The following is a 21,955-nucleotide window of genomic DNA, read 5'->3' on the forward strand; positions in this document are numbered from 1 at the left end:
AATTTTAAAAGTTAACCTTATTCAGAACTGCTAGCCTTATTACACTATAGTAATGAATAAAATGACGGAAAATACAACCTAAACCAAAAGATAAATTTGAGACTTGAATTGCACAGGTATATTATATAGTTTATCCAGATAGAAGTGATTCAAAAACTACTTAAGTGTTTGTCTCTTTGGGCTTCTGAATCTTGATTCTCCTAATGAGTAAGGTCTACCTTAGCTGAAGAAGGAGGAAGAGAAGGGAAAAAAAAGTGTGAGCCTGCCTGAACCCATACCATACTAACTATACTTTCTTACTTTCTGTATTCTTGATGCTCTGACATCTGGGGCCTTGCTGACCAGGGAGGGACTGCTTCTCCCAGGGTTAGATAATTCCTAGGAATACCAGAATACTCAGGGCAGCCCCTACACTCCAGAGCCCGCTGAAATTATTCTAAGTAGCCAATCCTAAGACTGTTTACCCTGCTTTGCCCATTCCTTCCTGTGAAAACCACAATAAAAGTTCTTGCCCATGCTTTCTCCTTGCTCCCTCTGCCTCCTGACTGACCCTAGTTCTTCCCTATGTGGCCCTGCATGGTGTGCCGTGGCTCTTGTTTCCAGGGAATCTGTGAGTATAAAAAAATTCTTCCTTCATGACAGTCATTTCTGTATCTGAGTGTCTTACCATACCTGATTAAAACAAATCCTGAGTACATTTTAAAACACATATCCTAAATGAAGATTAACGTGTGTACAATAAATAGAATGAACTGTGAACTATACTCAGTGGACTTCAACGTTGTTCATTTATTCAACAAGTATTTATATAGTGCGTACAATGTATAGAGACACTCTGCTAGGCAGTTTCCATCTCACTTCAGTAAGGACCCAGTGCAATCATTGCTTCTCTGCCAAGCACTCTGATAAGTTGTTCAGAGACATCAAAATCTGTGTGGATAAAAATGAAACCAGGTGGTTCACAAATGAACCGGGTGGTTCACAATGCATCTCTATCCAGTAATAGAGTGGATGCAAGGGACCTGGAATTATGTCCCTGATTCTTACGTGGCATCTTTGTAACTGAACACACTCATTAAAACTTGGGGCATTATCATTTATATCATTTGAGCAATTAGCAAATGTGTGACATGCAATTAATTTGTTCATTAAATAGCTGCAATTGTATTTAAAAGCAAAATGTGAAACAAAGGGAATAATTAAGATCCCCAAATTCCAACTTGCTACTAAGGACAAAGAAAGCTTCTTGTTCAAGATTTCTAAAATTGGACATGACTTCTGTAAAGCTGATGACTAATCCAAATCCCTATTTCTCTTCAACTTCAGAGTGAGTTTTGGAGTTTGAATAAACTATATTATATTGAAAGAAACAAAGATGATGGCTATGAGATAAAAGCCCTATGCATACAATTAAAATAACAGCTCACGCAAGTGCTGTCAGTGATTTGAGATTCTTTTCAACGGCAGATTTATCATTAATGACTGAAAGAGAGAAAACAAAGGTCAATTTACTGGCTGGATTACACATAGCCTTAATGTGCTCCTAAACACAGTAACTGTGGAAGAGCCATCAGGATTTTACAGTCAGAATAAGGCAGACAGAATTTAGCAAACAAATTTGCCTCAATTTAACCAGTAGGTGTCACTATTTATATGTATTGGCAATACTTTTCCTACAGAGTTCGGCATGAAATCCAACAGAAAAAATCCATTTTGAATAACTTAAAATAAGCTTATAAATCCACACTCTTATTTATAGATCAATTTAGGGACTTAATTTATTATTGTTAAAATAATCATTGGAAAATCATTCTAAGCTTAGTGGTGGTATACCTACAAATGATTCAAATTTAAATTCAAAATATTTTAAGAATGAAAAAAAAAGGGTCTAATATAACAGGTCTACTTCTCAAGGAAAAGAAAAAATTCTGCTACATTTTAGGACAGGGTTTCCATTTTTAAGAACTACTGATATCCTCTAGCTCTATCTATGTAATTTTGGATGAAAGAAAACATTACTCTTTAAATTTATTAAGGAAAATTGTGCCTAATTATATCTACCACCTAGGTACAATGGGTTTGGGTGTATGATATTGTCTGTCAAAGGAGGATACGAATGTATAAGTGTTTTGGAAAACTGCAAAGTGGTCTATACATGCAAGGTAAGATTTCTTCCTACTTGCACAGTGTAGTTCTACTGTACTTCCCACAAACGATGGCTCCTGAAAAGGGAAGCAAACTCAGTTACGAAACACTCACCTTTGTGAGAAGAGTATTACAGCCTCACAACCACTTTGTGGAAGTAAATTTTATTTTCCTATTTGCAAATGAAGAAAGAAGGCTGATAACCTGGGAAAGTTGATAAGTCTGTCTGACCCCAAAGCCTGGGTTCTTCCTACTGAGTGACCTTGTGATATGTACTTTGTAAACTGAATCATATTCTTAAAGTTTGCTGCACTAAATGGAAATTAACTTACAGAATCCTGCTAGTCAGAGGAAATCAATGATAGAACATTTTACAGAGTAGGATATAGTAAAGCAAAAGATTCCATCTAAATTGGCATGTGAAGATTGCAGTTAAATAGTCCATACATATTGATCAATCAAAAACTTGTGATTCAGTGCCCTAGGATCCATCTGATAGATTTTCTTGTTTCCAGACCAGCAGCTTTCAGACATCATTTCACCCCTCTTTGTGGCATCTCAGTGATCTGTGTGTCAGAATTTTAACAAGCACAAGAATATTAGCTGGTCTTTTACCATTTCTGTTATAGCACAGTAGCTGGTTATTACTGACTAGAAGCTTGATTTACAATATAGTTTTAAAGGAACAAAGTAAAAATCTAACTACTCTGCCTATTCTTGGAAGTATTGTTCTGTATTTGCACTTGAACATATTAATACAAATAAATTAGCAAGAGTCCCTGCGTTCAGACTGGGAAAGCTTCAATGTTGTTGAAATCAATGTTGTTCTTGTATTGGCAATATTTTTCCTACAGAGTTCTGCATGAAGTCCAGCAGAAAAAATCCATTTTGAATAACTTAAAACATGCTTATAAATCCACACTCTTATTTATAGATCAATTTAGGGACTTAATTTATTATTGTTAAGTCAATATTGTTCTTCCCCTTGCTCAGCTTTTAAGGAGGAAGAGAGACACAGACTGTGCTCAGTCTAACTGGCTGTTGACTGAATTAAATAATTTTCCCCTAAAAAATATTTTCTGCCAATTCAACATGCCCCCCTGTCCTGAGCATATACGGACCGACCGAGTTTCTACATCAACAGATATACTTTCAAATGTAACACTAATCACGTTGCTTCTTGTTTTGGATCCTTCAGTGGACTCCAGGCACCATACTTAGCATGGTTTCAAGATGTTTTCCCCCACCTGTATCCCTCTCCCTCTCTTCCCTGCCTCTCCCTGAACCCTACCTCTCTTCCTTCAGTTCTCAACTAAAGCTGACTCTCTGGGAAAGAGTTAGGGCTTTTGGAACTTCTCCTTTAGCACCTTGGGCATAATTTATATTTCCTCATTATAAATGTGGTTTACTAAAATCTCTGTCTCTCACCATCTAAGCTCCTTGAAGGAGAGGCTGGCTTATTTATCTGCACATCTCAAATGTCTAACAGCGACTGACGCATAGCCAGTTCTCAGTGCTGGCAGGATGCTTATTTCTAAACGGTTTAGACACTCTCTCTTTTCCTCTTCCCTTCCTCTTGAACAATTTAATTCTAAATCCATTAGATGGGCCCAAGCAAGGTAGATGTTACACTGGGGCAGGGGATGGGGGCAATTTTGAGAATTACAAATACGGATAGAAAAACTAGAACAAAATTTACAGTGTTGGATCAGAATTAGAGTATTGGTAGGAACTCCCAAATCTAAATAGATACATATATATAGATAAATATAGGTGTGGACACACACACAGACACATATACTCCCTGATTCTCTCTACTGAGAGGGCCTGGGAACAGTAACACATCAAAAGCAATGAGCACACCTAGTACTGAGATCTTGCTTCCTAACTAGCATTCTCCACTAAAGGAAACTGGGGTTCTTTTCAAAATGTCTGATTCTACATTGTCTGGGTCAGGAGGCGTACAAGGTAAGCATGGAATATCTTGGACTAGGAAGTAAGGAGTGCTAAAAAATGATGAAGACATGTCAAAGGTCAGCCTTGAATAGACTCCCACTGACCGAATCTGGGACACTTTCAGCATGAAAAGTAATAATTATAAAATGGATTGTAACCATTAATTAAAATAGGACACCATGGGTGCATACTTACATGCCTTATTCCATAATAATTGAATAAAATGGAAAGTTTGATGAGGAATGGGATATTTACATAACTTCAGAGCACTTCCCCTCAAAATATGCATTAATCACAAAGGGTGAACTATAGTGGAGAAAACTGGCAGAAAAGCCTTATCAAGTGAACTAAGTTAAGATCAGTAACAGGACAGACCAAAACCATGCCACCGGAGAGACTACAATGCAAACACAGTGTCACTTCCAGGATACCCCTGCTTTATTTATAAGCATAACCTGAATCTAATCAAGAGGAAACATTAGACAAACCCAAACTGACAAACAGATGTTCTACAAAAAGACGAGCCTGTCATCTTCAGAAGTTTCAAGATCATGAAAGTCAGGAGAGACTGAGGAATCGTGCTAGATCGCAGAAGCTTAAGGCAATGTGACAAGTCAATGCAATGCATTATTCTGAACAGGAGACTTTTACTTTAAAGGACCGCTGGTGATTAAATGGGGCCTGGGGATTAGATGGTGGTAAATTATCAACCTTAATTCCCTGATTTTAACGGTTGTACTGGAGTATCTATTTGGTACCTTACTCTCAAATGATTTGAAAAAAAAAAATCTTTCCACTGTACTTGCAACGTTCCCCCCCCCCAGATTTTAGATTACTTTCACTTTTTAAAAGTATTTAAAAAACAAAAAGCAGACCGCGCCATTCGTATTTTAAAATTCTTAGCCGATTACCAATTAGAGTCCATTTTGTAGCTATGATACATACTGTCTCCGCCTTCATGGATTTAACGGAAGAATTGTGTGCATACAATTAATTTTGGCGAAAAACTAGGAAAAGGTAGAGATGAACTTTTGACTTTTCTGCACAGGCACTTTTCTAACTATGATGCTGTATCACAAGCGCCCTTCCTGCCCAGCTGGCTGCCTCCCTGCAAGCGAGAGAACTGATCCCCGCGGCGCGGGCTGCCGCCGGAGTCCCAACCCCACCTGAGCCCCGCGAAGCCGTTGACCGGCAGTGACGCCCACCCCACCGCCCGTCCTGGCCCGGGGAACAGCGCCCGCGGCCCCGCTCGCTGAGTCGCCTCTGGTCCGTGGGACGCGGGGCCGCGTCTTGTCGGGCTTCCGCCTCTCTCAGCCAGGAGACAGAATTCCTGAGTACAAGACATGGTTTGCTCGGTGAAATTTACATTTTAAAAATAAATTAATTTTTTAATGAGAGAAGAGGAAAACTATCTACCAGGAGTGGGGTTCGAACCCACGCGGACATATGTCCATTGGATCTTAAGTCCAACGCCTTAACCACTCGGCCATCCTGGTGCAGGCGCACGATCCTCTCTTCGCTCTTCCTACAAGTCGTACTGCACCGTCCTCCTCGCGCCCGCCCTTAAGAAGGCCGGGGGCCCTTCGCCGCCGCTCCCTTAGTTTTCCCAGCCCGAAATGGAGCTGCCTGCCAGCCGGAGCCTCCTTTTGACGCCGCCGCAGCTCACTGTTGCCCCTGGCCCGCCGCGGCCGCCAGGGCAACTGCAGCCGAGCTCGGCGCGCTTTCGGCGGCGGCGGCGGCGGCGGCGGCGGCGACCCTCCGGTCGCTTAGGCGGAACTCGGGCCCAGCCGCTCTACTTTCGGTTTCGAGGTGCGCGGGCGCGGGAAACAAACACGCTCGTAAACCTCTGGATTTCTAGCAGCACGTTTTAGGAGGCGCCCGGGAGTGGTGGCGGTGCTGGGACGGAGCCCAGAGAGTGGCGTTTAGTTTGTTTTTTGGTTTGTTTCATTCCAGGTAGAATCAACTTCAAGGAATGAGTTGCATGGGCAGCAGCAGAGTTCTTGGACGCCCGTCCCTATGGGCCGCTTTTCTTCTCAACAAGTCACACGGGCAGGGAGTGTTGTAGCGACCCGTGTCTATACTGCGGCGCCACGTGCAGGGAGCGCGGCACAATTCGCCCTCCCGACTGGCTTCGGGCACGCTTCAGACGCAGGGCCGGGGACCTCCTCTCTGTTCCCAGACCCTCCCTTGCACCTAGATGTTTATGTTCTCGTATCTTAACTGTTCTGCAGCGCCCTCCTTCCTGCCTGTGCACAAGAGATTTCAGTTCGTCCTCTCAGTTGACTTCCTTTTCCAGGGCTTTCGCTCCATTCTCCACCACACAGGACCCGGAAGCCACCACAGAGCCAAGGCTTCTGTGTTCTGGAGCGTCAGGGAGCCTGGGGACTGAGGCACCGTCCGGCAGCCACGCCCTTGTTGAGACAGTGCAGGCAGCTTTGACCGAGAATTTACGTCATCCAGGAGACTGTACGCGTTCACGTCACCAACTGGCTCCTCACCCACTGGGTCACACTGTGAGAAACCCATTGCCCTGCCACCTCCTGGACGCCTGTGATCCCTGGGAACACTGCCCTGACCTGTGGAGGCCTTCGCCCAGCCTGCTGCCCTGGTTCTCTGAGTTCCAGCCAAGAACATGACCGCCCCTGAGGGAGCTCCCCCGGACAGTAGTGGATGGAATTGTCCCCTACCCGCTTTGCCACTTAACATAGTGAGGGAACAGTGGCCTGCATCTACATCCCGGCCTCAACACTATCACTCCCGCTGAACATGAGGCCTGGCCCTCCAGGAGCGTGCGGTCAAGAACAGTGATCGAGCATTTCCTCCGGCCTGGCCCTGCCCTGCTGAGAGAAGAAGGGGAACTTGGACTCTTGCCAGGGTCTAGAGACATTGGTGTGATGATGACACAGGATCACCACCCACTAACTCACCATCTCCATCTCGGAGTCTAAGTTCTGGCTTGTGCCTTAGGAAGCAGGCCTCAAAATGGAGGAAATTCCCCAAACGTCAGAAGAGTGTTCAAAAGACGCTGGCAACTGCAAGGCATGACAAATATCCACTTGAATGTTAGAACAAAATGTGAAAGGCAGGGTGCAATGACACTTGTAATAACTGACAGTATTAGAGAGCAAATGACAATATTAAGATAGATTTTATAACATTGGAATTTCAGGAAATCGCATTTGACATCTTCTTATGGGGAAATGTTTCCCTCTACTTAAACTATTTTTCACTGTGTGTGTGTTTATTTAAGCCATGATATTCTTTATGCATTCTATAGTGGTTTAAAAAATAGGTCTAGGGCTTCCCTGGTGGCGCAGTGGTTGAGAGTCTGCCTGCCGATGCAGGGGACACGGGTTTGTGCCCCGGTCCGGGAAGATCCCACGTGCCACGGAGCGGCTAGGCCCGTGAGCCATGGCCGCTGAGCCTGTGCGTCCGGAGCCTGTGCTCCGCAACGGGAGAGGCCACAACAAGTGAGAGTCCCGCGTACCACAAAAAAAAAAAAAAAAAAAAATTCTAGAACTGCTTTGATACTCCTCCCTTCAAGACATAGAGCCTAATTCCCTTCTCCTTCAGTGTGGGCTGGATCTTGTTTCTAAGGAGTAGAATAAAACAGAAGAGACAGTATGCAACCTCGGAGAGTAGGTCATCAAAAGACACTGCTGCTATCAACTTGGTTTCTCTCTGTTGGATGATTCCCTCTGGAGGAAACCAGCTGCCATGTCCGGAGCAACCTTTTGAGAGGCCCATGTGGGGAAGAGCAGCCAGCAAGGAACTGAGGCCTCAGCCCAGTCAAGCCTTCGGATGACTATGGCCCTGGCCAATATCTTGACTACAACCTCTTGAGAGACCCTGAATCAGAACCACCTAGCGAAACCTTGATTTCCTGACCCTCAGAAACTACATAAGGTAAATATTTGTGTGTTATTTTTATGCAGCTATAGATAACTAATAGACAAACTAGCCAGAGGTGGTAACTCTAGCTTTGACAATGTATTCACAGGCATATATTTTGTTTCCATACATGTATCTTAAAAGACCCTGCTGATGGCAACACCAATTGCCTAAGATAATGGGGGACAAACTAGATCACTTTTACATGATTGGTAGGAGTATAAAATGGTATGACCACTCTGCACAAAATTTGGCATTTCTTAAAAGAAACAAACATACAACTACCATAGGACCCAGCAATTACACTCATGAGCATTTATCCCAGAGAAATGAAAACTTACACACACACACACACACACACACACACATGAGATATTTGTTGCACTTTAATCAATTAATGACAGCCCAAAACAAAGACCCTGCTGACCCTTTTGCTAACATTGAACTTTCCTTCTTCTATTTGTTTCCAAACTCTTGGAGTTGCCCAAACTTTCCAAGTCCACTCATTTACTTTCACTTTTTCCCAGAATCCTCTGCTGTGTGGCTTCTACTTTTCTCTCTCTTTATCTTTTCACAATGAAAATATCTTTACTAAAAGACATTCAAACTGTGAAAGTTGTATGAAGTTCAAACAATATAGAAGTGAATAAAGTAGAATGCATAACCCCTTTCCAGAACCCCTGTCATTCCAGTTATACTGAATTGGGACCCCTTGTCCCTTAGAGATGCTAAGCCATTTTCTGTCTCTCTCCTCCTGATTCTTTCTGCCCAACTCTCCTCCAAGGCCCAGCATAAACCCTACCTTCCCACCACACATAGAATTGTAAAGTGAAATGAGTATTAAGTTACACTTACCTGCAAATATGAGTGTACAAAACTTAGGAAGGGGCTTCCCTGGTGGCGCAGTGGTTGAGAGTCCGCCTGACGATGCAGGGGACGCGGGTTCGTGCCCCGATCCCACGTGCCGCAGAGCGGCTAGGCCCGTGAGCCATGGCCGCTGAGCCTGCGCATCCGGAACCTGTGCTCCACAGCCGGAGGGGCCACAACAGTGAGAGGCCTGCGCACCAAAAAAAAAAAGTCTTGGGAAGTGAAAGCTTGTGCTATTCCTTCCCTTTGTCTTCCTGCCTTCAATGAGCTGGTGTGAAATGAAGTTCTTGGAGCTGTAGCATCCTGTGACTACAAGGGGACAAGCCAATGGATAAGGAGCTAACACCCAAAGATGCCAGAAGGATGGGCTTGAAGGAAACTGCCCTTACAGACCGTTATGAGCCAGAGCTAGCCAGAGACTATCTACCTCCCATCTGCCTGAGGTATGGGATAATTAACACATCTTGAAATATATACCAGTGGTTCTCAAAGCATCCGGATCACCTGGGAACTTGTTGGAAATGCAAATTCTCAGGCCCTACCCCAACTTCCTGAATGTGTGTCTCAGAACTGGGTGATGGTGAGACATGCTCGGGTTTTAATGGCCCTGTTTTCACGGTAGGTTTCTGAGGAAACATTTCCTAAGGGCTCAGACAGTATGTGTAGAGTGGGTGAAGGGTTCTACAGTATTCCACAAAGGTTGCTTCCTTGACTGAGTCCCCATTACTGGCTTGATTTCTTATCATTTACCTTTTTATCCCCTAAGTGAGCTTATCTCCTGAGGGTACACTTGCTGTCTTTCTGTATTTAAATAAATATACAAATGATTGCGTGGAACCCTGAAGCTGCCTTCTCTTCAGGTGTGTCTCCTCTTTGATAGACTCTTCACTTTCACTTTACTAGAAATCTCTCACTTGCTAATTTCATCCTAACACCCTTTTATTTCAACATCAGTTAAACCCTTCAACTTCCAGGTTACTTTTAAACCCCCTCCTTATCTCAACAGTGAAGAAATATGGCCCTATCATAGATTTTCAGAGTATCATTGAGACAGGCTGGCACCTGGGACCTGGGACCCTTTGCTGCAGTGGTTGCACCTGGACAAACATCTCCTTGAGGAACAGGATACAAAGAAACTATAAGGGACTTAAAATAACTGCGTACACGCGCAGCTGGGGCAAATTATGGACAACAAGATACGAAAAGACCAAAAACCCAACTGCCACTTCTGAGGTGTCAGGAGCAAAAGCAGGGTATTGCGCATGATCCCTGCACACAGCACCGCCAAGGGGGTGGGCAGACCACCTAAGTCACCCCTCCACCTAACCGCGGGGCCCACCCCTATCCTCCCATATAAGGAACCAGCTTACCACGCCCCCTCAGCGAGTGAGCAAGGGAACCTGTTACTTGTTTTCTCTCCCTCCTGCTGCAGCATGAGTCCCAGTAAAGCCTTGCCTGAATTTCTTGTCTGGCCTCTTACCAGTTTCTATTGATTAAAGAGTCCAAGGTCAGTAACATTATCACTAAGCAGCATCAACACTAGGACGTATTTTCTCATCTGAGGGTGAAAACGAGAAGCATCCTGTTGCTTACATTGGGGATTACGAAATAGTTTCCAGGCACTTTCAGATGCCTGAGTGTGCAATTCTTCTGGGTTCCAAAGAACAGAGTTGATGGCTGAGTGAGTGTGAGGTCAACCAACCCTGACTCTGCTGAAATTGTGGTGAGGCTCTTTCAGACAGCTCTGGGCCGGAGATACCACAAAGGGAAGCAGGGTTGCTGGGACATGGGACAAGGGTCGGGCGACGGAGGTTTGTATTGCCTGGTGCCTTCCATCTCCCAGCAATTCAGGGCTCAACTACAGAGAAGTCCAGTGGGAATTTTGCAAAGGACTCCTAGCCTGCTTTCAAAAGGGCTCTTTACTCTCTCCTCCCTTCCCCCTCATCTTTTGTTTTCCAATTTCACTAAAGACAAATTTTGTTTTATAGAGCAGTGTATTAGCATCACTTTACCGTGAGAAGCACTTTACATGTTACCTCATTTTACCTTATTTTCCCCATTTCTGTTTTAGTTCTTTATTCTTAATTTTTTTATAATTGCTTTACAATGGTGTGTTAGTTTCTGCTTTATAACAGAGTGAATCAGCTATACATATACATATATCCCCATATCTCCTCCCTCTTTCGTCTCCCTCCCACCCTCCCTATCCCACCCCTCCAGGCCGTCACAAAGCACCGAGCTGATCTCCCTGTGCTATGCGGCTGCTTCCCACTAGCTATCTACCTTACGTTTGGTAGTGTATATGTGTCCATGTCTCTCTCGCTTTGTCACAGCTTACCCTTCCTCCTCCCCATATCCTCAAGTCCATTCTCTAGTAGGTCTGTGTCTTTATTCCTGTCTTACCCCTAGGTTCTTTATTCTTTAAGTGTTCTGCCTCTATCTTATTTTCCTTACTTTGTCTTTATTTGCGTTGCCTTTAAAAGTATTATTACATAACATCCAACTGAAGTTATATTTATTCCTTGTTAAGTTTAGATTTTTTCTTAATCTGTGTGTTTTGATTTTATTTTACATATTGTCGCTTTTTTTATTTTATAATTAAATCTGGTTATTTTATCTTGTAATAGTTCACTTTTCATGACATTTCTATTTTAACCCTTATATTTAAATTTTAACCGTTTAGTTTTTCTTAATTTTCTCTCTTCCGTGTGTTATTATACTTAATTCTTTTTCAGGGATATTTATTTTACTTTGGGTTTTTTTTTTTGTTTGTTTGCGTTATGCGGGCCTCTCACTGTTGTGGCCTCTCCCATTGCGGAGCACAGGCTCCGGCTGCGCAGGCTCAGCGGCCTAGCTGCTCCCCTACTGATGAGTCCCAGCATTGGAAGAACAGGCACTTTCTTTCATTTCCCAGACAGATTTACCTTCTCCTGGGTCTATGCATGTTTTAACATCTTGCCACTCAGTAACATTTCTTGTTTGACAGGTTTCTTCCATGAACCAGGTTACCAAGTGCGATGAAGATCGTGAAGAGAGGCTGTTGCCTCATCTATGCCCTTTTAAGGGTGCTTTAGACCAGGGAAAACCACAGGGCAGGGCAAAAGAATAAACTAGTTAAACATTCCTAGCCGCAAAAGAAATTCCTGTTTCGTCACATGCAGGCTAAATAATTTCTTTTTATCTAAGGGTGACATTCCTTGTATGTCCTCTCTACCCCCTGGAGATTCTCTTCTTGATTTGGTCCAAAACCGTCTTTTGAAAGACTTGGTGCACCAGCTGCTGGCAGCTGGGAGGCACATAACAGTAGATCTGCCAGGACGGCTTCAACAGGGAGAGACTGAGGCCTTGCAGCCCAGCCGAGCTCAGAGCTCAAAGAAAGGGCAGTTTGGGGTCCTCCAATCTCTCCTTGATCTTCAACTCCTGCAGCAGAAGGAATGGCCTTGCCAGTTATTTCTCTGCACAGTATACCTGCAGTTGAACACTTTTTTTTTTTTTTATGCGGTACGCAGGCCTCTCACTGTTGTGGCCTCTCCCGTTGTGGGGCACAGGCTCCGGACGCGCAGGCTCAGCAGCCATGGCTCACGGGCCCAGCCGCTCCGCGACACGTGGGATCCTCCCGGACCGGGGCACGAACCCGTGTCCCCTGCATCGGCAGGCGGACTCTCAACCACTGCGCCACCAGGGAAGCCCAGTTGAACATTTTTGTATTGAGTATTATGGATCCCTAAGGAGTCTGTATGTGTGTGTGGGATGAGGGGATGCCCCGACCTACTCAGGAGAATGGACAGAGGCATCTCAGGGGAGCCTCATAAAAAGAGACCTCAGTGATTGAGGACAGTTTAGGACTGTTGCTCAAAGCCAGCACCTGAAACACAGCCTTTTATGACTAGAAGCAGGGAGCTAAGTATTTTGCATAAATTACCCCACTAGATGCCGCGTGAGAGAGGAATACGTACAGCTGAAACCCAAGCCAACACATTTTGTCCACAATTTTTAAAATAATCTGTTTTATTTGAATGGAAGAATAAAAAGGAAAAAAAAATCCCTTCTTAAAAAGTTTTACAACTTTCTTTGCATCCCACCTTGGTCTGTACCTTTAATAAGGTACAGAGTCTTCCTGGCCCCACCTCGTGGCAGCCAATCCTGGTCTCGATTTGCCTCCAGTTCTGCCCACTTCAGTCCCTATGACTCAGATCTTCATTCTCTCTCTGTGCAACCTTTTCAGACTGACCATTCCCTTGGATGATCTGCTTCTCCCCAAGTAGCTTTTTCTCCAATCCCAGTTCTCTTCCTCTCACCAAGACGTTACCCTGCTCCCAGGACGCTGCCCCCTGCTCTGGGCCCAGCACCCAGCACAGCACTGCATTCTTAGCTTCCACTTCTTAGAAAAAATAAGATGGTAATATTACTTCACAGAATTGTCATAAAAATATGAAATCAAAGCATCTTGTAGGGGAGTTCCCTGGTGGGCTAGTGGTTAGGATTCCAGGCTTTCACTGCCAGGGCCGGGTTCGATCCCTGGTCGGGGAACTGAGATCCCACCAGCTGGTGGCGAGGCCAAAAAAAAAGAAAAGTGTTATGCCAACAGGTGTTGTTATGTTGGTTGAACATGTTTGCTGTGGGAAGACTATTGAGCAAAGTGTGGTCAGATCCAGATTGGTGCCCACACAGTAAACAAACGAAGAAACAGAGGGGGCATGAATGTAGAACAGATATGAGGTATCTATCTCCAAGAAAACTTAGAAAACTGAGGCACTGCTCAGTGCCAGCCAGTGAGCTTTGGTACGTGTGGATATGTATTCGTTCCCTCTTTCATTCTTTTCCTACTTTGTTCCATAATAGATTTATGGTGGCTTAGAGCAAATCTCCAAGTGTGGGTACCCCACAGGTAAAGGGGCCTGTAAGTGGAGACCACATCGGTGGGGCAGTATAAAGATCCTGACATAGAAACACATTCAGTCCATGCATGTTCCTGTTAAATGGCTTTAGGTGCATCTCTGTTTGGGATAGCGAGACTGAGCACATGCAAATAGCTGGGCCTATCTGAAAATAGAGAGATAAGGATATATATTATTAATATATATACATGTGTTTATATATATGTATGTATATGTGTAATTTGCATGCTTTGTTCTTTTTACCCACTATAGAATGTTATGGGATGCTGGGAAACTGAGAGAGGGTTATGTCTAAAGAGTTTGCTATAGGACCATGAAAATGTATCTATATATCTATAGATTAGGAAAAACAGAAAAGGTCCAAGAAGTGGCTAGGGATGTTGCAATTAAATTGGGGTATAAAATACTTAAAAAATAAATATCAAGAATTAAAAAATGACAGTTTTGGGGACTTGTCTCTCACTCCTCATTTTTTAGGATATCACTAGTATTAAAGCATCCTATGCAGTCCCACTCAGATCATCCGTTCGGAAAGTCTTCTTTCTCACCAGTATATATATATATATAATCTTTACAACAAAGCTGCTAGTGTATGAGGACATCTTGTCCATTCTTTATAACACATGTAGATAATAAAGATGCTCAATGTTTATATGAGGGTGAAGTTATTACACTCTAGATCCAGTTCATTTTCCATTTCTAATAGTCCTATTTTATTAATTCCAGTGATTTTCAATTCTGCTATCAAAAGCAAGTCAACTGTTACTCTGATTACAAATGGATGTTTCAAACTATTACAAATGAGTGACTTGCATGCTGCAGTTCGAGATACCTTGCATATTTTGAAGAGAGAAGTATGATGGTAGAAAACAGAATGGCAGGATTTATACAGAGAATCCAAGACTACCATTACCCTATTTTATTATTTTTAAGCTATGCATAATATTCAGTAGTTTCCTGTCAAGATAGGAAGTTTATACTTGTAGAGCCTGACAAATATTTGCATATGACATTTAATTATAAAGCATTGGTACAAGAAGGACCCTGTTCTCTTTACAAGTTGTTATCTTGGAAGGCCACAAACTTACTCTTGTGATGTCACAGTTCAAACATTTTCATATTATTGATCGGCTTTTTATTTATTTCTTTATTTATTTATGGCTGAGTTGGGTCTGTTGCTGTGCGCGGGCTTTCCCTAGTTGCAGTGAGCAGGGGCCACTCTTCGTTGTGGTGCGCGGGCTTCTCATTGCGGTGGCTTCTCTTGTTGCGGAGCACAGGCTCTAGGCGCATGGGCTTCAGTAGCTGTGGCACGTGGGCTCAGTAGTTGTGGCTCGTGGGCTCTAGAGAGCAGGCTCAGTAGTTGTGGCACATGGGCGTAGTTGCTCCGCGCAGCCTGTGGGATCTTCCTGGCCCAGGGCTCGAACCCGGGTCCCCTGCATTGGCAGGCGGATTCTTAACCACTGCGCCCATGGAAGTCCCCGATCAGCTTTTTATAAATTCTAACTCTTATTATCCTGGATAACAATGCATGCTAGGTGAGCATCTTTCCTATTTTGGATATTTCTGGAGTTGTCACCACCTGTAGTCTGCTGCTGTGACTGCAGGGGTTGGCATTTGGCTAGCTAGGAGTCACTGCATATGTTAAAATAGCTTTAAAAGATTTCCACCTTCAGCCCCTGAAGGATCTGTTGTTCTCTGTGATTGGTTCTTTCATTTTGTACATAAGTGACATTAGTGTATGACATTTGCACATTTGCCACAGTCTTCTTACCCAGAGTCAACTTGCAGAGTTTGCCAAATGAGCGTCACAGGATCAGGTGAACCCAACTCTACAACACCTCTTGGTGGCACTGGAGCACCCTTTCCTAAGGAAAAAGCCAGCATTTCACCCGCTTCTTGGCACCACAGTCAGAGCTAGGAAGGGCTTCTGGGAAACAGGGCAGGATATGGGAAAAGCCAACTGATCCCTTTCCTTTAGTCTATTGTGACCTGGCCTCCACAGCTGAACTTCTTCTGGGACTTTTTGACTCATAGCTTAGAAAGAATTAGGGGAAAACACTTGCCAAATTGAGCAGAACAGCTGCTTCCTGATTAACTATTTTTTGAGTGGAACATCCAATTTCATCTTCATAACACGCTTGGATATAAGGAATGAAATGCCACTGTGAAAACAATTCTTTCATTGTAAAAAAATTTTAAAACCCTAATATTCAAAGAAGATAGGGTCTTGGGTTTTTAAATTCTATTTTATTAAAGACTATTAACAGAAGAATATTTACTTTTCCTCAGAAGTTAATAACTATTAATTTAATTACTAGTAGCTCTCTCAGTCTACAAGAAAGTTATGCAATAATGAACATAGCACTTAGCATGTGCCAGGCACTGTCCTAAGTGCTTTTACATATTTAGTCATTTACTTCTTCCAACAACTCTATGAGGTAGGTCCTATTATATCCATTTTACAGATGAGGAAACTGAGGCACAGGGAGGTTAAGTAACGTGCCCAAATTATATAGTTGGTATATGGCAAAGTCATGTTTTGAACCCAGAGAGTAGGGTCCTGAATCTCTGTTCTTAACCACTATGCCACACCCAGACAATTACTAAAAACCAGGAAGAAAAATTCTTGCCTTTTCAATAAGCAACAGTACACTAATCTCTTAGTATACTAAAGTGAAGTTTTTACCTAATTCTCCAATGTGAAATGTAGGAAATTAAAAAATACATAGAGCCAGCAAACTCCTTGACTTTTATGAATGATTCCACACGAAGAAACTGCTTTATGGGTTGAATTCATGAACTATTCTCTCTTACGAAAACTAGCTGGTGGCCTGTATTTCCAATATCTCTTCCCTACCATGAAAGACATAGCAATGGAGCTGTGTGAAGACTTTTTTTTTAGAGAAAGTTAATTAGGTCATAGGTGAAACCTATCCCTGGAGTTAGCTGAGAAAGAATTGGGAGAAATCTGAGAAGAGCCCAGTGGGACTTGGTTTCCACGATTCTCATATTTAACCATGAAATTAAAATTAGGAGCAGGGCTAGATGTCATGGTCATAAGCAGATTAGTCAGTGAGTTCCAAAGAGTTCACATACTCTTCTTTTTACTCCTTTTAAAAGTTCACTGTCTGAAGGACGCGAGAATAATGACCACTGAATAAACTCTCTCTTTTATTAAATAAGTAGAAAGAGTTAATAGTTGACTCAAAAGAAAGACAGGAAACATGGTAAGTGCGGGTAAGGGCATTACAAAGCTTGCAAATGAAACCAGATCTCCAAAATATGATGATTTTGCTAAACTATTATAAATAACTCAGGAGGGAAAGCAACATACCCCATGTGAATTATTTTTCACACCCCCCCCCATTCAGAGTTCCATCCAGTTGTTGAAGCCTCAAGCAGGTAGTAGAAAATTTTTTTAAAGACTAATTGAAAACGCAGACTAAGATTTAAATGGTCAACACACAAATGCATAAAAGGGATGTTTATAATGTAATGTATATTAAACTAACGTGACCAGAATTATTTTATTTTAAATTACTACATTGCCATGCATGAAAAGAATGGGCCACAGTAAAACAAAAGTAATTATTTCTAAGACCGTTTTTTAATATTTCTAGTTCCGTATGCATTTTCAGCATTTGACACCTGTTCTTTACCACTGTAACCAACACAGAGTTGTTCAAAATAAAGTTTTGACCCAAACTGGACTATGGAGATGCAGATCAGAGTGAGATAAACTCATAACAAGCAAACCAACACCAACAACCAGTAAAAATGTTTCATGGATGTTTATATACCATATTTACAAAAGTAAAGTTAAACCAACTGGTCATTATGTACATGCATTAGTAAATATTGGTAGTTTACATTTACATATATGTGCATTGGTAATAATCAAGTACAAAGATAAATTTTAAATTATTTTTATTTATGAAAAATATATATAATGTGACAAACATACTTCAATTTGAGTGCCTGTTCAATACTCAGTGCTTAAAAATCTTTGGAAAAAAAAAATCCCAAATTACATTCTGATGGAAGATATTAAAAGTAAGAGGTAAGGAAATAATAGTAAGTGTTAAATGTAATTTTAATAAGTAGAGGAGGTGAGCAGAAAGAAGATATACATCCAGGCGGGAATCACATAGCGTAAACCAGATGAAGAATCAGAAATGGCAGGTGTGCAGTTTTTCCCAAGATCGGTTCACTCAAAAATGAACACAACAGAGGTACTTTCAGGATAGGGTAAATGAAGCCTTGATAAGGAGTTCATACTGTGAGCCGATGCAGGACTGACTTCCTCCTAGAGGTCCATGTACAAACATGCCTTGGACTTCTACCGTAGAGTACGTTGCCACGTCAGTTCCTTATTTGGCTTCCTTTAAGAGGCAAGGGTGCTATGTGCCATACAATGACCTCACAAAACTTCAGTAGGCATCTGTCCTTACAGATGAAACAGCGGGGGGGGATCAACTCTCTTTCCAAGTACGAGCTGGACTGGAATTCTGGGACCGAGTTTTTTCCTTCTCTAAAGACTGAGGTCCCTAGGGATTAGGGCAACTCACCCCAGTGCAGACAGCCTCAAAATCTTTCCCAGTGTGCTTCCCCTCCCATTCCTGCCAGGGATGGGGTGTGGCGGCCTGGGCCTTCTGCTAGTTGAGGCAGGGGCAGCAGAAGCAGCAGACGGTCCGGCAGGGGTTCTTCTTCTTGTACTGCACGGCCTTGCTCACCTGCACCTTGGCCTGGCCGGTGTAGTCGAGGGTCTTCTGCACGTTGAACTCGATGACGTCCAGGGTGTCAGCCTGCTGCTCCACCAGCATGGCCATCTGCAGGAAGAGGTCGTGCAGGTCGCGGATGCGGCTCTCCAGCCGCAGCATCTCGCGGTGGCGGCTCTCGATCTCGTTGAGGGCCGCCCGCGCGCCCTTCACGTCAGCCAGCAGGTTCTCTGAGAACACGTCCCACTTGCCTTGTTCGAACATGTCCTCGATCTGGTCGCCCGACACGTCCTTGCCCATGATCTCCAGCTGGCGCTGGATGCGGATCTTGCAGTTTTCGCGCTGCTTCATCTCGGCCTGGTTGTACTCGAGCATGGCGGCCTGGAACGGGAGGGTGAGAGCGCTGTACTGTGCGCGCGCGATGCGCGCCACGGCCGAGTGCGCGCCGTGCTGGGCCTCGGCGACCTCGCTCAGCGCCTTCATGGCGCTCAGCTTGCGGTGGATGCTCTCGCCCCGGGCCTTGATGTCCTTGGCAATCGAGTTGGTGTCCCGCTTGATGCTGCTGAGGCGCCTCATGGACGTGAGGAAGCGGGTGTTCTGCTTTCCCAGCCGCTTCACGTCGTAAGTTAGCTGCTGGTTTTCATCCTGAAGGTCCTGGATGTCTCGGTACAAGGATTCCAGGATGTGGTCCGTCTCGAACACGATATCCTCGGGGGGCGAGTCAAATTCATTGTCCTCGTCTGGGAACTGCTGTTCATACCGCTTGGTTAACTCCACAAGTTCTACTAGCCGGTCCTTCATTATGCCTGTAAATAGAGATACTGAGGTTAAATTCCTCAGAACTTAATTAATTGAGAGTCAGATATTTGCATTGAGGGAATTAAAGATTGAAATAAACCTTCTGCTCACTGCTCAGCACTCCCAATTCTTTACTCCTGGGTGTAGGTAAGAAATGCACTAAAGGAGCTAAATGTTTCATAACATTTTGCTTATGAGTAAAGGACTAACATGACTGAGAGTCACGAACACACTTGTATTTTATAGCTTATAGTATCTCAGTGCAGTAGCGGAGGTGCCCGGAACTCAATCAGCAATTTCAAATTTTAGATTGCATTGGGAATCCATCTCTTTTTCTTGCTTTACAGTTCTCCAATAATCGCAAATCAAAGCACACCAGAGAAAAGAAAAATAAGAAAAGACTTGCAAGGATAATGATTGTTAATTAAGGCCAGTCAAGGCTTTGGGGTCAACTCTAAGTGTTGTCTATCCTGTGTCTATTTCAGCAGTGGTGAGCATCCTGTACATCATAAGACTTTTTTTTTTTTTTTTTTTTTTTTTGCGGTACGCGAGCCTCTCACTGCTATGGCCTCTCCCGTTGCAGAGCACACGCTCCGGACGCGCAGGCTCAGCGGCCGTGGCTCACGGGCCCAGCCGCTCCGCGGCATGTAGGATCTTCCTGGACCGGGGTGCGAACCCGTGTCCCCTGCATCGGCAGGCGGACTCTCAACCACTGTGCCACCAGGGAAGCCCAAGAATATTTTTTTAATGATAGAAATCATGGTTTAATTTTTTATCTTAAAAATGTTATAAGAATAAAACATGCTTAAAGTAAAACAACAACAAAATGAACAAAGACAAAAATCTAAAAAGGAAGTATAAAATTTGGTGGAAGCTGAAATCTCCTTGCTCTTCTGCCTAATATCACCTGTACATACTTCAGAGTTTGAATGTCTGTTTGATACTCAGTGCTTAAAAATATTTGGGGGAAAAACCCCAAAATATATTCTACTGGAAGGTATTAAGAGTAAAAGAGATAGAGAAATAGTTAAGTGTTTTATGTGATTTTAGCAAGTAGGAGAGGTGAGCAGAAAGAAGATATTTATCTAGGTGGGAATCACATAGCACAAGCCAGATGAAGAATCAGAAGTGAAAGATGTTCAGCTTTTCCCGAGGTCCCTAGTGGTGTATCATTAACAAAACTTAAAAAAAAAAAAGTTTTATATGGAAAATTTCAGTCGTACACAAGCCCTGTAGCAGTAATATAACTCCCATTTATCCATCACAGAGCAGCAATATTTGCCCACTTTTAATGGCTTCTTGAAACAAGTTGGCAGCTCAAACAGAATTTCCATGTTTTTGTAAGAGTGGTTCTGATCAGTTCCCTGCTTAGCAAGGCACAACCATGTTCTCTATGTCCATATTTTTTCCAATGAAGTAAAAACTTTCATTTTTAATAGCATGTATAGATGCCAAAATAATAAACATTTTGCCCTTTTATATAAGATTTCGTGGCTAGAAAGATTTCTTTCTACTATATAATTTGCAGAAAAGAGAGGGAAAATGTCAATAGCAGCATTTAATGGCTACTCAATCTATCAGGGATCTTGCTTTCAAATTAGAAGCTTCTCTCAAGTTGAAGTAATTAATTTTACCACCCCACTAATGGAATGCTGACAAGTTGGATTTAGTGATAAATGGAAAATGGTGAAATACTAACCACAGGTTCTTGTCTGCCATGGTCATTATTTACATAAATTAAGCAAGGTTTTATTCCATAGTGGTGTTTCTGAATACAAGTTATCCTGCTTAAAATGCCATTTCTGCTTTCTAGTGACAAAAATCAATACTGGACTTTCTCAGTGATGGGGAAGGTGACTCCTAGAAGCACAACTGAGAGGCAGAAAAAAGACCCAGGCTGGACCAAAACTATGCCTTCCCTGGCCTGAACTGCCTGATACCCAAATATTTCCTCATTTTGAACAAAATTTAAAGACACACCACAAGTTGGGGGGGGGATTTCAATATATGGCACATAATGGGTTAACTTACTTAATGTATCAATATTAAAAACTCCTGCCTCCCCAAAACAAAAAAAAACACTTGCCCAAACAAAGACGATGAAAAGGCAATTCATATAAGAAGAACTATAAATGCCAGCGAACACAGGGATAGTTAATATGTATCAGGTACTTACTGTAATGCCAGTAAACATGTTCTAAGCCCTTTTCATGTGCTACCCTCTTTAGTCTTCATACGGACTTCATGAAGTAGGTGTTGTCATTATCAGAGTTGGTAAGTGAGTTTAAGGAGGTTAAGGAACGTACCCAAGGTCCCCGGTAAGTGAAGAGTCCGACTCTAGAGTAGCCCCACTTAACCACTACAGTCACCTATCTCCAGCAGGTGTATAAAGGTGAGCATGAGGGACTTCACTATCAAAACAAGGAAATGCAAATTAAACCACTGAGATTTCTTTTTGCCCCCTAAGCTGGCAGGAATTTTTTTAGATAATGATTTAAAAGAGAATTCTGTGAACGCTGAAAAAAATGCTTATAGGAGGGCAAACTGATAGAACCTTTTTGAGGGCAGCTTAATAGTATGTATAAAAGCTTTTAAAATGTGTATTTGTTTTGTCTTAAGTACATTTATTCTAAGGATATATGCAGGGGTATGTGAAGCTCACTGCTGTAAATATTTTCATCA

At 42.9% G+C, this 21,955-nt stretch overlaps 1 protein-coding gene, 5 long non-coding RNA genes and 1 other non-coding gene across 11 annotated transcripts in view; 3 read left to right on the forward strand and 4 right to left on the reverse strand.

Annotated features, from left to right (window-relative positions):
* Window positions 1–8,972, reverse strand: part of LOC113608289 (uncharacterized) — a 53,264-nt gene extending 44,292 nt beyond the window's left edge. The window contains exons 1-2 of the long non-coding RNA XR_003428295.1: window positions 8,848–8,972; window positions 7,029–7,133 (exon numbers count right to left, since the gene is read on the reverse strand). This is a non-coding gene — a long non-coding RNA (uncharacterized LOC113608289). The remainder of the gene's footprint in view (window positions 1–7,028; window positions 7,134–8,847) is intronic.
* Window positions 772–5,623, reverse strand: LOC113608305 (uncharacterized). The gene is made up of 2 exons (XR_003428299.1): window positions 5,518–5,623; window positions 772–930 (listed from the first exon to the last, which is right to left on the reverse strand). It is a non-coding gene; the product is annotated as an uncharacterized LOC113608305 (long non-coding RNA).
* TRNAL-UAA (transfer RNA leucine (anticodon UAA)) lies at window positions 5,515–5,597 on the reverse strand. The gene has a single exon. It is a non-coding gene; the product is annotated as a tRNA-Leu (tRNA).
* Window positions 5,808–7,335, forward strand: LOC113608296 (uncharacterized). Its single transcript, XR_003428297.1, has 2 exons — window positions 5,808–5,910; window positions 6,055–7,335. It is a non-coding gene; the product is annotated as an uncharacterized LOC113608296 (long non-coding RNA).
* Window positions 7,532–12,418, forward strand: LOC113608280 (uncharacterized). 2 transcript variants are annotated; one of them, XR_003428294.1, is made up of 3 exons: window positions 7,535–8,007; window positions 9,128–9,302; window positions 12,369–12,418. It is a non-coding gene; the product is annotated as an uncharacterized LOC113608280 (long non-coding RNA). The 2 variants fall into 2 exon arrangements; XR_003428293.1 differs by lacking the exon at window positions 12,369–12,418 and having other exon boundaries at window positions 7,532–8,007; window positions 9,128–10,073.
* Window positions 12,419–12,526: 108 nt separating this feature from the next.
* On the forward strand, window positions 12,527–14,799 carry LOC113608311 (uncharacterized). Its single transcript, XR_003428303.1, has 2 exons — window positions 12,527–12,570; window positions 14,484–14,799. It is a non-coding gene; the product is annotated as an uncharacterized LOC113608311 (long non-coding RNA).
* Window positions 14,800–16,916: 2,117 nt separating this feature from the next.
* The window catches only part of STX11 (syntaxin 11), a 37,744-nt gene continuing 32,705 nt past the window's right edge, over window positions 16,917–21,955 (reverse strand). For 2 of the 4 annotated variants that reach the window (XM_027084436.1, XM_027084454.1), the window contains exon 2: window positions 16,917–19,281. In XM_027084436.1, the coding sequence (XP_026940237.1) occupies window positions 18,413–19,276 (864 nt within the window). In that variant the 5' untranslated portion in view covers window positions 19,277–19,281 and the 3' untranslated portion in view covers window positions 16,917–18,412. Of the gene's footprint in view, window positions 19,282–21,449; window positions 21,472–21,579; window positions 21,685–21,955 lie in introns of those variants that run through there. The other 2 variants (XM_027084445.1, XM_027084464.1) reach the window with 2 other exon arrangements.

This window comes from Aethalodelphis obliquidens, unplaced genomic scaffold (assembly GCF_003676395.1).
Source record: "Aethalodelphis obliquidens isolate GAN/ISIS:26980383/991018 unplaced genomic scaffold, ASM367639v1 scaffold3, whole genome shotgun sequence".
NCBI lineage: Eukaryota > Metazoa > Chordata > Mammalia > Artiodactyla > Delphinidae > Aethalodelphis > Aethalodelphis obliquidens.